The 17116-nt window shown below is 40.8% G+C and overlaps 1 protein-coding gene and 1 pseudogene across 2 annotated transcripts; both read right to left on the bottom strand.

Annotated features, from left to right (window-relative positions):
* Positions 1 to 480: 480 nt before the first annotated feature.
* LOC139645826 (cytochrome P450 1B1 pseudogene) lies at positions 481 to 3187 on the bottom strand (annotated as a pseudogene).
* A 1768-nt stretch (positions 3188 to 4955) lies between these two features.
* On the bottom strand, positions 4956 to 8169 carry LOC139645847 (cytochrome P450 1B1-like). Of its 2 annotated transcripts, XM_071521706.1 has the most exons (2): positions 6369 to 8169; positions 4956 to 5667 (listed from the first exon to the last, which is right to left on the bottom strand). In XM_071521706.1, exons 1-2 carry the CDS (start codon positions 7912 to 7914, stop codon positions 5621 to 5623), a joined length of 1593 nt encoding a protein of 530 aa, XP_071377807.1. In that variant the 5' UTR covers positions 7915 to 8169; the 3' UTR covers positions 4956 to 5620. The 2 variants fall into 2 exon arrangements, with proteins under 2 accessions (XP_071377807.1, XP_071377809.1); XM_071521708.1 differs by having other exon boundaries at positions 4958 to 8169.
* Between the last annotated feature and the right edge of the window lie 8947 nt (positions 8170 to 17116).

The raw sequence follows: 17116 nt of genomic DNA, 5'->3' as shown, positions 1-17116 counted from the left end.
GTCTAATGCCAAAATGTTGATGTTTCATATTTCTACTGAAGACTTTTGGCTCTCACGGCTTTCATTAGTTGTAATGATGTCAATGAGATAGATGACAAGCCGCTCATTGCTCACTGAGTTTGTTAAATGGGAGTTGGTACCGACTCCGCTGAATCTGGATGTATGTGTTAAGAAATAAATGAGTGACCCACGTGAAATATTGATGAGTGAAGTTTGTGGCTGCTTACTGTCTCCTGTACTGATGTAGTGAGTCAGAGTCTGCGTGGTAGGGGCGGAAAACAGGAGCATGCAGGGCCTATAACCCATATTAATCTTTCACAACAACACACAGACCAGATATCGGGATCTATTATTATCTCTTCAACCTCCCTGGCCTCTGTGATTCTCACCACTGGGCTGCTCTGACTGATATATCCCACAGATGCCGCTATAAATCAATATAAATGTTTATTGTACAAGTGCCTCAGTCAAACTGTACAGTACATACTATATTACAGTGTACATTCATAAAGGGTCACTTTCATTAGCAAAAATTATGTAGCTATACAACTTATCATTTAGACAATGTGGTATGCCTTATAAAGCATGTTGTACAATGATATATTAAGTGTACTAAGGAAATAATACAGTATAACAGATAATTGAATTACGTTTGAAACAACATCCACATGGCATGTGAACACATACAGAAATATCACCATACATGATTAAGAGTACATTAATTTAGATGAATTGCACCCTGTATTTGAATTAACTTTAAACACAAAAATGTTCAATACATACAAATATAAATGAGTGGTAGGATAAATAATTGTTTATATTATTCAATGGGGACCAAACAGCTAACACATGATTCCTCCCCATCGGTGAAAAAAACAAAACACTTATAGTGAAATTTATTCGTGACCACCAGTTTATATTCCAATTTGGGGTGGCTAAACTAAATACCCTCATATAAATAACAATACATACTTACGGTTTATTATGAACTGTGGTTTTGGGCCACCACATCACAGCTTTCACTATATTTTTCTATTTCTTACATAATGTGGCACAGTCTGTACAGATATATTTAGGTTTTCTCAGTCACTTATCGGGCTCATCGAATTCTTCTGTGACAGCATTTTCAGAGTTCAGAGTTTCAGAATAGAATTGCTCAAACAGTTCAGATATGACTCACTTTCAATTTCTAATGGAATTCTTAGAGAAATCACTTTTTATACATGAACTGCCAGATATTTTGGGATTGAGGGAAATTACAATGCAGTGTCTTTGGTCAAAATTTCAAATGTCAGCAGAAGTCAGAAAGCTTATCATTTGATCATAAGTGAGCACAAATTCAAATGTATTTCCAAGAGGGATAAAATAGCTTATTACATAACAATATTTACTTTGGGACACATACCTTATAGTGCATTGCTGTTCTTTAGTGGGAGAACTAAAAAATACAGCAGAAATCAAAAGGCTTTTTATGGGCCGTTAAGTAATTATCCTCTGAGTTTGGCAGAGATCTTGTAGTCTAAAGGCTTCAGTGTTAAACCATAGGAACAGTTTAAAGACAGGTCCTGATTGGGATTTTTCTCAAAGCTACACTGGTGGAGTAGAATCGCAAAGAACAAAAAGATCTCTACTTTGGCAATCTGGTCCCCAATACACCGCCTCTTCCCCGCTGAGAAGATCATCACATTGCTGGTAAGATCCTTGTTTATGGAGCCATTTTCATCGAGGAAGCGCGAGGGGTCGAAGATATGTGGGTCCTTCCAATTTAGAGGGTCGTGGTTGACGGACCACTGGTTGATGAAGACCACTGTGTCTTTGGGGATGTGGAGACCTTCGATAGTGACATCTGAGGTTGTGGAGTGGGGGATGGTGACGGGGACAAAGCTGGTGAAGCGCATGGTCTCATAGATGAAGGCATCCAGGTAGGCCAAGCTGCTTCTGTCCTCAACAGATGGCAGTCTGTCACGCCCCACCACTTTATCAATAAGTTCCTGGAGTTTGGTTTGGATTTCGGGATGTTTAGCCAGCAGAAGGAGAATCCAGTGAAGGGCAGTGGAGATGGTGTCCAGACCTGCACCAATCAGATCTGACACAGTCCCCTCTGTGTGTGCTTCGGTCAGCCCAATGTCACTGTCAGCCTTGTCAATCACCCCAATGATGGCATCACTCATGTCCCGGGTTACCGCTGGATCAAAAGTCTCTCTGTGCTCCTCCACCTTGTTCCTGACAAAGCAAAAGAACTCATGATTCAGGTCTTTAAAGTTCTTGAACAAATTGCGGACTGGGTTGGGGAAGGATTGTAGCCAGGGCATGACGTCCACCAAGCTGCCAGCCCCTACTGTCTCTCCAAACTTTTCCACCTTCACTAACAAGGCTCTAAACTCAACATCTTCACGTCCATAACGTTTTCCAAAGCATAAGGCACAAATCACATTAGCCGCAGCTACTGTCAGCTCATGACCGGGGTTGAAATACTGGCCCTGAGCACTGAGTTTAAGGAAAAACTCAACTAGTTCTGTGGCTTCAGCCACAATGTGCTGCTCAAAAGCTTTTTTGGTCTGACTGTTGGCAGATGAGAAGGCTCTGATTGTTGATTGAGCAATTTTCCTGTGCATCTTCCACTGTTTGCTGTAATTGGTAAAACTCATACTATTTCCTCCTGAGACAGACTGAAAAGACACAAAGTTTGGTCTGCCTGCAAACTCTGTGCTGTGCAGCACCAGAGCCTGACGTATCGCCCTGTCTCCATTGAGAACCACAATATCACTGCAACCTAGCCGTATCTGGTAGACATTACCATATTTTTTGGCTAGCTTGGCGAAGGTAATGTGAGGCATTTGGCCCAGCTGCATGGCATTGCCCACCACAGGCCAGGCAAAGGGTCCTGGCAGTCTTCTCTTGAGCCTGAGGTTCCTGACCCACAGACAGGCTTCCAGACAGAAGAGGAAAACAAAAGAGGCAACCAGAGCAGGCTGGACCTGTCCGCTCCATTCCCTGATGATGCTGCTGCCCTTCACACCAAACTCTGTGTCCAGTTGCGTCATTGTGTTATCCTGTAGTTTTTCTATCATCCACCGCGTCCAATGGAAAGACAATTTTCACTTGATTTTACATGAGCTATTCCTGAGAAGAGCGTTTCAAGTGGTTCCTCTCTACATACATTCAAATGCAAATTCTGTATGTTTTCTAGTTGTCCTAAGTTGTAATCAGACTCTGACAAAATAAATCCATGCCATAAGATTTCAAGCACCTCTCACACGCTGTCTCACCCCTCCTTCGCACTAGCTAGTGAGGAGGGCTCGATCAGGTTGAGTGGATAGCGGTGGTGCAGTGCGTCTTCAGATGACCACTTTAGAAGAATGCAGATTCAAGCCTTAACACCCTCGCTTATAAGTATCTCTATGGTGGGAGGGGTCAGCGACTCAGGTTTTTTATTATCTCTCCCCTCCCATTATGAACACAGCCTGTAGACCCTAGAGTCCTATTCCTACTCAGGCCTCGTTCCAGCAGTGTCAGTTGTAGGAAAAGGGGGAGAGGAGGAGAGCAGCTACTTAATAGGCCCTGTTGCCAAAAAGTAAAGGAGATTTGGAGTTTTGTTGCCAAAGAATATGACAGAGAGACCTAAAAGTTATTTGTCAATAAATATCAAGTATAAATCAGTAGAAATAGAAAAATGACATGCACTTTGATGGTCTGTTCTGAATTTAAATGAGATGGGTACCATATAATGGAGTCATACATTGACTTGTTATATTTAACTTATTGTATGAAAGTGGCACTCTTTATATGAGGTAAGATAGCTTTAAATAAAAAAAAAACTATTCAACTATTCAAACTTTCCTATAGAGATTTTCCATGGTTGTTTTAAACATGATTTTGTGTCTGTTATTTTCAGCCAAGCTGTTAATTATAATCATATAGGAATAGGCTCTGAGATATGACCATGAAAGCTCAGATCAGAAGACTAAACAGATGCAAACAGCACACTTTATTATGCTCTATAAAATACACATTATAATACACATTGTTAGCACATTATGCTAACAATAACTCTGTGTGTGAGTGTGTGTGTGTGTGTGTGTGTTTGTGTGTATATATATATATATATATATATATATATATATATATATATATATATATATATGTATATATACATATACATATATATATATATATGTATATATATATATATATATATATATGTATATATATATATATATATATATATATATATATATATATATATATACACACAAACACACACACACACACACACACTCACACACAGAGTTATTGTTAGCATAATAGCCCTTTAAACAAAGTCCCTGAGATAATGTAGCTGTTAGGGTTGTGGCTGTATCAAAATAGTTTTAAACAGAACAGAGTACTCTAGCAATAAATCTTATATGGCTGTTTGTGCAACGAAACAAAGAACTTTTGAACAAAGAATCCATCAGCTTGTGTTTCAGTGATGTTCAGCCACAATTCCAGTATTATAGAACTTTCTATTTATATAACAATGAGTAATAATTATGAACAGAAATAGTCATTTTCTTCACCATGTTGCCAGACCCAAGCAGATGTCACACAGTTGGCACATCTCTGACAGTTCTGACAATGGGTAAATAAGGCAGTTAAGACTGACTAATCAGTTTTGTATTATACCCAGAGAAGCTCGGGTAGATTAGCAGGTTAAGGTGTCCTCAGATTTTAGCTAACCCTAACTCTAACCTTAATCCTAACCCCAACCTTTGTCACTGAAAAAGTGCTTAAAGACTACTTTGCTACTTGATTACCACATTACAGAGGGTATCTTTAGTGTTTCATCCTACCACAAAAACCTGACTTATCTTCTTTGTTGTGTTAAATCATTTTAATAATTGCAGTGTAACATGCTGTGACTATCTTGCTGCATGATATATTGGTTTGAGGCTCTTTAAATCAAACTAATAAACAATGTTTAACAAAGGGTTGTCTGGGGTAGTGTAATTGATATGAAGACAAATGCTACTGAAACATAACACAGACTCAGAGAGACCCAGACTTGAGTCATGATTATTACTGACCATTGACAGTTCACTTTATTCATTTCAGATATAGCTTATTTTTCCAATCATATAGAGCAAACAATCTAATAACAACATATTCCATATGATGAATCTTTGCCTGAACATTCAAGGCCTGCTGTAGCTGAGTTTGTTGCCTTGAGAGAGACACATCTTTAGGACATTACAACGTCAATTCCTGAATGCAGACTCTTAGAGGTGTGAAGTGACATCCATGTAGCTTTGAAAATCTTGCTTTGTAAACAAACAAGTTTATGAGAATGCCTTGTGAGTAAAAAGTGAGAAAGATTTATTTGTGCTGCACTTTTTTACTGGTTTTATTGGTGAGACTTTGTGTGTATGATATATAGATTTTTAGCTGCAGTGCTTCTACAGTAAAACTGAACCCTGGATATAACAAAGTTAGTGAAGTGTTCACGGTCCATGCTTTCACCAACACAGTCAACCTTGTGTACTTCCAGACTCCTGTGAGATCTCTCCTTCATCTCAAGTCCTTGGAACGTTGTTGAAGAGACTTTACTTGATGAAAGACTTCCTCCTTGTTTCCTGGCTTCTCAACCACTCCAGCATTTGTTTCCTTCCGTCAATATATTTAATGTGTTCATATGCTTTGAGTACAGTAGATAGTGAAATGGATTACATTTCTTTAAAATTATTGTCATACCTGAAATATGTAACTATAAAAATACTTTGTAACTGCTTTACGTGGCAAAGGCTAAATATATTCTTACACCATTACACTGAAGAAAGAAAAATACGTATTCAAGTGACCTCATAACATTCACAAGTATTCACAAGCATTTTGTATACAGTTATATTAGTTTGTATTGACATTTCAGGGATATTGCTAATTCCTGCACATGTCATACATGTACATGCTGAATAGTGGATATAAAATAAGCACACAACTCAGAATGCAACAGTTATACTTATGTACAAAATTTGATCAAGTATAGAGTATTTTGTGAACCAGAAATTGAATATTATTAGCATTGATTCCAACAGTCCACAAGCTTTTAATTCTGCCTTGTTGAATTCTAGCTATAGCTAACATTTATTTCATATTCATACATTTTTTCATATTCTCAACCCTGCATCAACAACATTTCAAACATAATAGACTGTGTTTAGATATTCATTAAATATTAAATATGAAAAAGTTACAACAACAGCATTTAGTGCAGTTTTACTGATACTCACTGTTAAATGTCATTGGTGGGGAAGTGATTAGTCTTTGCTGGCCTTGAGTCACAGTATTGGGAGAAGGTGTTCATGCTGGGGAGACCAAGCCAAGCAGCTTGCCCCTGAGCTTGGCACTGATACTGCATTGGAGAGGCTTCAGTGTAAGCCCATAGGAACAGTCAAGAGTGAGGGGCTCAGAGGGGTTGCTCTCAAAGCTACACTGGTGCAGCAACACCGCTGTAAATAAGAAGATTTCCACCTTGGCAAGCTGGTCACCGATGCATCGCCTTTTACCTGTTGAAAAGATCATGACGCTGTTGGTTATGTCTTTATCGAGGGCCCCGTTTTCATCAAGGAAGCGCGAGGGGTTGAAGATATGTGGGTCCTTCCACTTTAGAGGGTCATGGTTGACGGACCACTGGTTGATGAAGACCACTGTGTCTTTGGGGATGTGGAGACCCTCGATAGTGACATCCGAGGTTGTGGAGTGGGGGATGGTGACGGGGACAAAGCTGGTGAAGCGCATGGTCTCATAGATGAAGGCATCCAGGTAGGCCAAGCGGCTTCTGTCCTCGATTGACGGCAGCCTGTCTTGGCCCACAACTTTGTCTATAAGTTCCTGTAGTTTGGCTTGGATGTCAGGGTGTTTGACCAGAAGCAGCAGAATCCATTGCAAAACGGTTGACATTGTGTCTTGACCTGCTCCAATTAGATCTGTGACTGTTCCTTCAACAAAGTCTTTGGTCAGTCCATTGTCCTTCCCGTGCTCGATCACGTTGATAATGGCATCACTCATGTCCCGTGTCACATCAGGGTTGAAGGTCTCTCTGTGTTGCACCACTTTATCTTTCACAAAGGCAAAAAACTCCTCATTGATGTGTTTGAAGTTTTCATAGACGCTGCGGACCGGATTAGGGAAGGACTGAAGCCAGGGCATGACATCCACCAAGCTGCCAGCACCTACTGTTTCTCCAAACTTGTCCACCCTTTTTAGCAGGGTCCTGAACTCCAAGTCATCATGTCCGTATCGCTTTCCGAAGCACAGAGCACAAATCACATTAGCAGCAGCTACTGTAAATTCATGAGAGGGATCAAAATACCGTCCATTAGTGCTCTGGCGCAAAAATATCTGCACCAGTTCCATAGCCTCAGCCGTAACATGTTGCTCAAAGACTTTTTTGGTCTGGCTGTTTGCAGAGGAAAAGGCTCTGATACTAGATTGTGCAATTTTCCTGTGCATTTTCCACTGTTTGCTGTAATTGCTAAATGTCATACTCCTGCCTCCTGAGACAGACTGAAAAGACACAAAGTTTGGTCTGCCTGCAAACTCTGTGCTGTGCAGCACCAGAGCCTGACGTATCGCCCTGTCTCCATTGAGAACCACAATGTCATTGCAGCCAAGTCGTATCTGATACACATTGCCGTATTTCTTTGCTAGCTTGGCGAAGGTAATGTGAGGCATTTGGCCCAGCTGCATGGCATTGCCCACCACAGGCCAGGCAAAGGGTCCTGGCAGTCTTCTCTTGAGCCTGAGGTTCCTGACCCACAGACAGGCTTCCAGACAGAAGAGGAAAACAAAAGAGGCAACCAGAGCAGGCTGGACCTGTCCGCTCCATTCCCTGATGATGCTGCTGCCCTTCACACCAAACTCTGTGTCCAGTGCCATTGTGACAGATTTGCTGCACACTTGTTCCTCAAAAAAGAAAAAAAAAATTGTCTTCACTTCTCAGCAAATTCTGTTCTATGGTTACTTTTGAGAGAAAAAAACTTTAATATTGCTCTTCTATATCCATATCAGATGAGAAAAAATATTTCAAATAAGTTAATCAAATGCCAGTGAGGCCATAGTTATAATTTCAAAACTCCAAGTAAATTAATTCATAAATGTAGTGAGTTAGGATTAAGTTTTTGCCTTTAGTCAGTCTTTTCAGCAAGATTTAAGGCTTTAGTGCCTGCTTTTGCTTCACTACAGCGTCTTATATGTTTGCAGTTGGTGGGCAGGGCTCAGGATAACTTTCATACTCCTCCCATTGTGGTAGCCCTGCAGACCCCACTATATTATCTTTCTGCTGTCGGACTTGGAGGCGCGCACTTGTGAGAGATGTCGGACACCGTGAGCGTGCAGCGTGAACGACTGCCGTCCACACCAGGGAGACATTCAGCAACTGGTGACCGATTCAGTAGGAAACGTGTCGAGCCAATTTGTTTTACTAATTGGAAGACTGGCAATATTTGCACATTTGAAAGTATAGCCGTTCATCTTTCTAATGTGGTTTCTGTTGGCTGCAGAAGACTCAGCGGGCGCACTTTGGCTAGAAAGCGTTGCTTACGGTTTGTTCAGCTCCAGATTAGGTTCACACTTTGTTTTGTTACATTTGTAACAATAACGTCTATTTGGACCTAATTAAATTTTTGTAACGTGAACGTAAAATTGTTCTTATATTCAGTTGCTGTTTACAACAAAAGAGATGCCTTTGATCTGCGTAAAAGTTAGTTGGCACGTTTGGTCAAGAGATGAATGCAGTCTATGAGGTAAATTTAAATTGTCTGTAAGTAAGGTTATAGTCACTCAATATAGAAAAGTGTTATCTATATGTTATATCGTACCATGTGTTTATAAATAGGCCTAAATATCTCTTTATGTCACTCAGCGATCTTGAAAACCAATCTTGTCATTCTTAAATTCCCAGAACTTTTCTGTGATTCTTCCTTTTTAATCAAACAACCCCTGGAAGTTTGAACTGTGATTCGTTTTGTTACTTTTTCATAAAAAACGTACTGTCTGAAATCTGCATTATGTCCCACTGTGCTTCAAAACAAATGTGCGTGTGGAACATAAAGTTGAGTGAAAGTTGCGCACCACATACCCGACGCCAAATCCCCTGACGCTTTAACTGACCACATTTTAGACTGTATTGCTCCTAAACGTTGCACGCTTGGACAAACTAAAATCATGCCATTTATACAACTTTGTCACAAAATTGTGTTTATCTATAAATTAGAATTAACACGTATACGAAAAATAACTATGCCACACTACATTTTAGAGGGATACTGTACAAATATCACAGCAAAACTATTACATTTCATGCAGCTATGAACTAAAAAAAATCACAACAGAAAATCCTGTAGTGATAGGAGATTGGGATATTAAAAAATACCATCAAATACGAGTACTGAGTACCACAGACACATTGAAACTCCCTGTAGGAATATAATAGCGATATATCAAATTAGAATTGAAGCTGCTTTTCTTTTTGAAATTAATCATCATCTGCAGACTTCTGAAGGCAGCAGACTAATTTGAGTTGAGTGCTCATACAACAAAAAGTAAGCACAATAATTCAGTGTGCACAACCCATCAAATATTGATACTTGAATTTGAGAGTGCTACAGCATCTCTTCCAGTTTTTGCAAAACCTAAACTGCACTTTTGCATGACAGACTTGTTACAGCCGACTTCAGACTGCATAATATCACAGCAGACTTCAGGTGCCTTATAAGAAGTGGCTTCCCTCTGCTTTCAAGCCACACTCCTCAGAAGTGAAGGGGAAATCAGAAAAAAGAAATGTCCCTAAATGTCCTGAAGTGATGACACGCAAAGCTAAATTTGAGGCCAAATCTTTGTTATATTTTGATTCACACAACATTAACTCATATAGCAAATAACAAGTTCCATATTTTCATGGTTACAAAATCTTGGTAAATATGAGTTCAGCGTTTTGGGCTCAATTCCTTCCACACTGTTCATAAATTCCCTCTCAGATAGATAGATAGATAGATAGATAGATAGATAGATAGATAGATAGGGAATCTGTGGGAAATGTAGAAAAATACAGTATGATTTCACACTGTATACCAGAAGTTTCCCTTTGCATATTCATGTTGTGAAGAGCTGGTCCACCATGTCCTCGGCATTCATCACAAAGTTAAGTTTACTCCTTGTGGAAATCACTGTTCTGTTGATTCTATTAAACATTCAGTTCAAAGACTGATTTCAGCTCCCAAAGGTGAAACGTTTTCCTCCTCTGTGCCGAAGACAAAATTTGTGTTTCTTGTTTTCCCCCCAACTGTGAAGTTTATTTTGCAGGGAGGTAATGACCCTAATTGAAGGTACTAAAACATTTCCGAAGTGCGGCACTAAGTCAGAGGGACAGAAACTTCAGTACCACACAGGCGCAGTCACTCATTATCAGCAGGAGGGGAGGAGGGGAGGAGGGGAGGAGGGGTGGGGATGTGAGGAGGATGGAGCGAGTCGCTGCTCGTTGAAAATGACAACTAATTGACTTATAAAAATGTGTTTTTTTATTTGTTATTTCCACAGCTGATATTAGACATTAGCTTTCCATGAAGGAATTGCTGCTGGGAAATGTAAACGTGCATAAAACATTTACATTAGGCATACACATTTATTACTTATATGTTTCATAAATTGGCAAAACATGGAAGGGAATAAGTGTTACGCTTAGGATGGAGAGAACTATTTTTGATGCTGTAATAAAAACAAATGAGAAAGGTCAAGGCAGGAGAATTACATTTATTTTTCAATTTTGTCAGTCTTCTCAGGCTGTAAATTCAGTCCAGGTAAAAGTCAGGTAAAGTGCATATTGCTTATTTATCAAGTGGAACATTAACTGGGCACTATATCTGTATATTTTGCCATAAAGTTTAATTGGTTGTTGCATATGACAGAAGAAGTTTCCACAACCCTTCATCAAATATTCACTGTTTCAATAGATTTGATAGAAAGCCTTTCACTAACCTGCTCTGTCAACAGCCACTAGCCTGAGAACCACACACTCACAACCAAAAATGTAGCGCATGAGGATTTCTGATTTAACAGATTTAACTATTAGGCCTGAAGGTAATGGAGAGGGACAGAGTGCCTAAGCTGTGAAAACAAACTGAAAAGCAACAATAAAAGTAACTTGGGTGAAACTGCATTATCTGTTTAATATTCTTTAACAACAATGGTCCTAAAACAGCCTTTTACACATGTTGAGAGTTTTGCTGGTTCAGAGCGCTGCCTAAGAGCTGTTTGTCTTGAGAAATGCGGTGTGGCTGAGCACCAAAGCCTCCAGAATGATTCCTTGGTTAACCAGAGACATAGCAATGTCTTCCAATACACTGCTGCACTGGGGATGACTGTTTCTTCTCCCTTCTTCTCCTATAGGGGAATCCTTTTCTGGGTGCAACACGACACCCTAAGCAACCCCCCCCCCCACACACACACACACACACCCCTCGCTATGAGTCTGCTCCTCATACACATGTGGCCACTCGCATCCCCATCACGTTAATTAGAGCCAGGTTTGTGGCTGAGGAGGAGGAGAGGAGGGAGTGTGTGTATGTGTATGGGTGTGTGTGGGAGGGAGGGGGGAATGGGGGGGGCGGGGGGGGGGCCGTGTGTGCGTTTTGCGTGTGGCTGCTGTGTTTGCCTGTGATTATCCCTTGTAACCTGGCTGTGAAAGGTTGGCCCTGACCCCGCGCTGACTCTGGCTGAGGGGGGTAGTTGGGTGGGTGGGGGTGTGGGGGGCGGGGGTCTGTATGCCACTGCATGTAATGTGCTGGCGGGTGGGCGCGCGCTGTGCGGAGACAGGACCAATGGCAGACCAGGCTGCCCCGGCTCTGGAGCTAATCATTGTTTACTAGTCTCATTTCCACTTCTCAGTGAGCTACTGTCACGCACAGCACCGACAGGGAGGAAGGAAAGGGGGGAGAGAGGGAGAGAGGGTGGGAGGGAGAGAGGGAGGAGGGGGGGGGGGGGGCAGCCAGGAGAGGAAAGCCAGGGGTCCAACAGGCAGTTGGGGAGCTGGTGGGACTTAGGAAAGGGGAAGAGCGGAGGGGGAATGCAGGAATTTCAGTGTAGATTAGGCTTTTGAGAGAACAAAGGTGAGCCAAGATTGAAAAAGCTGCGGCCAAAAACAACCCAGACAAACCAGTAAACAGACCAACCAAAACATCCCCTGGGCCAGCGCCATCCCAGCCAGCCAAGGAGGTAACCACCGGACATTGCTAGTTTGTGATGGTGATGTTTGAAATGAGAGCATTTTTGCCGGCCAGACCGCAATATGAGGACAGAGAGACACTTGGAAAAATTGTTTCTGTCTGCCTTGATTGTTGCTTAAAGTGAAAAAAAAAGAAGAAAAGCGGGGAAGAGGCACCATTCACTTCAACGGGATGATACCATCTTGACTGGCAGCTAAAGAAAGTGGTAGAAGTACACGGCATTGTCACGCCATACGCACAAAAAGTTAATATCACTTTCAACCCTGAGCTATTGAGTTCAGCTCTCCAGGCTTACTGGTCAGCTTTTCACATGGTGTAGATTATGTTAAAATGTGAAATGGAGCCGAATCCAGTTTGTGGAGGCCTTTGTTGTAAGTGAAGAACAATGCCAGTTCCAAAATAACAAAATGAGAGAATCCCTTAACATGTTGATTTTTTTTCTCTATTCGAAAGCACCGCTGGGGAACATTTCTGATTTTAAAGATGTTTCAATATATTCATAATCAGACAAGGTGTAGCCGCAATGATGCATTATTATCATACAAATATCTAGCGAGCATCAAAATGACTTTGGCCTTCAGTAGAATAAGTAAGAAGTCCCACCACCTCCAGCCTGATGAACCCCCTCTATGGAGGTCCAAGTGGATCATGAAAAAAAGTCTTGAATTATTGGGACTTCAATTTCTTGTTTGTGTGCTTGCCAAAAAAGCCTTCTGCCAAATGTCCATGGCTTCACTCATCTTGAACTTCACCTGACACCAGATTTAAAGGCTGTTTCTCACAACAAAAGGAGTCCACAACGACTGGAACAGTAGCCGCTGGTATAACCTGACATGAGATGGGGTCAGTATACAATATCACAATGGCTCCAATGTCCTGTGTCTGTTTTGAGTCGGAGTAAGGGAAGGAAAATGGCGTTCGAAGGAGCCTATTCAGCTTTGATAACTTGGCGATGTAGACCTTTTCCTAAACTATGATTTTAACCTTAGCACAATATTATCTTACACATGCTGCACTTTCATGTGGTCCTGCAGCTCACTGAGTCGAGCATGGACTAACAATGTCAAGGTAAGTGGCTTGATTGTCCCCAGGGCCACCCACACTAAAACGGTATGCAGTGGTGATACTGCAACATACTTTAGATGAAAGACTCCACCAGGTGGCAGATATTCATGTAAAAACATTATCCAGGGTTCCATTCAGCAATCTTTGCATCACTTAGATAGAGATTTGTTCCAAGATATCCATCATAGGAAAGGAGACATTTTTTATTAGCCAGACACACATATGAATTAAGATTTATCTTCTAGGAGGTTTATCTTCTTTTCCTCTTCTTTTTCTCAGTTGACTCGTTGCTGTTTCCCTTGCTTGGTCTGGGTTTGGATCCTCATAAGCATCGCTGAGTGCCAAATTACCTGGAGTTACTGCAACGGAATACCAGGATCCCATTTGTGTGTATGCTGTGTTAACTGGTGATTATGCCTCTTCCAGTCTGTGTTTTTCTTTAACATGTTGAAATATGCAAAAGGTTAAAAGGAAAAAATGAAAACCAGGGCGCTATCGCAATTAACCTTTTCCAGATCAAATATTTGGGTTGCGCACCTCGGACGCGCCACTGGAAACATCAGTGTAAACCTGCAATCACACCATTCGTGGTATTAGCGACTCCTAAATATGAAGTAAATACCTAACTGATTGCACCAATTTACGTGAAAGAACTTTTAGAAGATTAAATTACTTTGCAAACATGACAGCAAAACTATAGTAATATCAAACTGTAGAAGTATGAACTCACTCTTGAATACCGCACAAAATCCCAATAGGAAAATCATAGGAATATTATCGTGGTACCTTAGGAGACAAAACAGTTCGATAAGGTCACTATTAACTCACCACTATAGACCACAGACACACTTTAAGTTCCCGTAGGAATATTATAGGAATAGACTATATCTTTATGGCAATGTGACGCCCCACACTCCACGTGGACAAGACACGCTCACTCCTCACCATGTGCAGACTGATGCGTGCGTGATATATCCTCACTTAATGCGGCACCCAGGACAGGAGCCATGTATTATGTACAGTATAAGGATATTTGTTTCTTATCCCGTTGAGTGTTTGCGTGCTAGGTTGGAGCGGAACGGGGATGAGCTTGCGTGCCATGCCGGCCTGGCGTGCGCGGAGCTCGGTCACTGAACCCCGGCTTCCCCGGGGAGGGGGGGTAGGTGGGGGGTGGTGCGCTAAGAGATTAAAATGAGACGAGGGAGAAAGCCCAAGTAGAAATGGCTTCCAGATGACCCCGACTCCGTTCGCTCATCAAAGTTAGGCTGAGAGATCGGTAGGACACAGTTGATTACGCATTCCCCACCTTCCAGAAATAAAAACTACGTCCGTAAAGGAATATTATAGGAATATTATAGACGTACCATAGGGGACAAAAATTGTGAATTTTCTTTAGGGATGCCCCTTAAAAATTATTTGAACTTCTTATCTCTTCTCTGTCTCTTCAGCACAACCATCCGTGTATCTTAGACGTTATTACGCCTATAAACATGATGTAGGCTAATATCTTAAGTGAATATCACATGACATTCATACATCTGTAAATTGTTTGCATTCTATGTGAACCTATCTTTGGAAAAATGTAAGTTAAAAGAGTTGGGCGTTTGGTGTTTGGGGCATAAAGAAATAATATTCCTATAATATTCCTATAGGGACTTATAGTGTAGTGAGTTAGTTACCTCCTCCTACTTTTTTTTACTTTTCTGTTTTATTTTTTGACCTACAGTATATTAAATGCATGCTTTCGGATTTGTAATAGGCCTATTTGTAGCCTATATATTCCTGTAAAATTTATTGTAGGATTAGGCCTACTATAGGTTGCACTGTAACATCTGTCATCCATCACCCCTGAGATACACACTCTTTTTTATATCACTTTTATGGCTTATCTGCTGTACAGTGGAGAGAGAAAGGGAAGATGAGAGCTGTACTGTTAAGAGTTCATTGTGACCTTTGCCATCTGAGCCACCAGGACAGCCCTAAACACACTTTTGATTACACTCAGTATCCATCATGCATAGGGTTAACCCAAAAAACTCACAATACAATTCTGAACTGTCTCAAAGTATTTTATTTATTGGTCATTGTCAAAGTAGTTCAGCCCTCACTAAACCACATTCACCACATTTTAAGTGCTGGGATAATGCCTTAGCTTCAAACAGGGCTACGCAAACGTCTCAGTATGAGACAAAACAGACCACAGCACATTTCAAGTATTCACATTTCTGCAGTTAATCTTTGATACAAACGTAACAAAAGAGGTGTTATCCATCACACCTATTACACCTATTACAAAATTTAAACTAAATGCTGTTATAAATTTCCCTGCAGTTAAGTTGGCCGTCATTAGCTGTCAGTAACCAACTTTTTCTCAGTGGCTTTGCAGCACATTACTGGCTGTTTAAAGAGATGCTCTTTTTGATGCCTTGCAAAGGAAATTGAAGTGAAAATCCACCTTGAAACAGAAATCACTTATGCCGTCCCTATGATGTCGGATAGGTTAAGATTTGTGTATATGGACAAATTTGTCCCACAGCTGGAAACTAGAGAAACAAGACTCTAGTCTGTGATGTTCTTTGGAGCTGTTCCACTGACAGTAAAAATAACCCTGTTTTATTTTATTGTATTAGTTGATTTGACAGGGACAAAGTACATTAATAAACTTTTGTGTAAATGTGCCAGAGTTGGTTAAAAGGTCTAGTTTTCATCTGTAGTCAGATGCCAGATGTCATTAATGGCTGCCTAGAATGAAAAGCAAATATTTACAAAAAAGAAGACATGTAGAGTATGACAGGACAACACTTTAGCAGATATTAAAATGGCATTTAATGTTTTCTAACTAGGCATAAGTTTGCACATTTGCATACAAGGACAAAATAATATTAAAGATGTTATGTATTTCCAACAGCACCAAATAAATGCATATCAGAGGTTCATAGAAATTAAGTTAATAACTTTTTGTTTGGACAGTGGAGGTAGTCAAAGTATGAATGCATCAATATCAGCAGAAAATAATTCCAGGTTTTACAATTGAAAAATGCATCATTTAATGTCATTCAATAATCACAATATGTACTTAATACCAAAACAAAATGTAACCTAAAAATATAATTACACCAATTTCTGTACACATTCTAGTCTTTTTCAACATGTGCTGCTCAGGCCATGCAGGCTGGAGGTAGAGTACCGTATGTTTCATTGTCAAATCATTGCACTCTTGAGCCCAACTGAGTGAGATGGAGATTTGCCTGGTATTTTCATGACTGCTGAGAAAGATGAGAAGCTGATGTGCAAAATGTTGGTGTGTTTACTCTTACAATACAATGCGTGCTTTGAATACATGCTTTGAATACATTTTCCTCCTCCCCATCAAACTCCTCTTGAATTTGGTTAACCATGAAAGCATCTTGTCTCTTGATACCCCAAAAAAATCACATCATCTGCAGAGCATCTGCTCCGCTTGCTGCGATAGGACATGAAGCAGGTTGTTTGTCTTTGGACATGAGACAGGATGTTCCTTTTTTTTCTCTATATACTGTTTTTGTGACTCATGCATTTACAAGCTGTTTTGTCTCTGCCTCAGACTGTCCCAGGCTGTGATCCCTGCAGGTGGGGAGGCTGAGCTGGTCTGATCAGGGCCGGGAGGCCGGTGGCTCACTGAACATTACGTGCAGTATGGATACTACCAGCGGGTCGCTCTTCTCATTGTGTAATTGGGCGGATAATGTTCCGTGATTCCCTCTCTTTTGCACCTCCATATGTTCCGCTTGAGCAGCTCACTGCATTTTAGTGTC

This window comes from Centroberyx affinis, unplaced genomic scaffold, assembly GCF_046629955.1.
Source record: "Centroberyx affinis isolate AG114_WGS23_722 - 3 ecotype Tasmania unplaced genomic scaffold, CSIRO-AGI_Caff_v1 ptg000915l_1, whole genome shotgun sequence".
Lineage (NCBI taxonomy): Eukaryota > Metazoa > Chordata > Actinopteri > Beryciformes > Berycidae > Centroberyx > Centroberyx affinis.
This window is presented reverse-complemented; position numbering and strand designations above follow the sequence as displayed.

What these genes read in the sequence shown, in the direction of transcription:
- LOC139645847 (XM_071521706.1), bottom strand. Translation starts at nt 7,914, where the DNA reads ATGGCACTGGACACAGAGTTTGGTGTGAAGGGCAGCAGCATCATCAGG. An exon ending in TATCAGTGCCAAGCTCAGGG is followed by an intron (nt 5,668 to 6,368) that starts GCAAGCTGCTTG and finishes CAAAGCATATGA; the next exon opens with ACACATTAAATATATTGACG.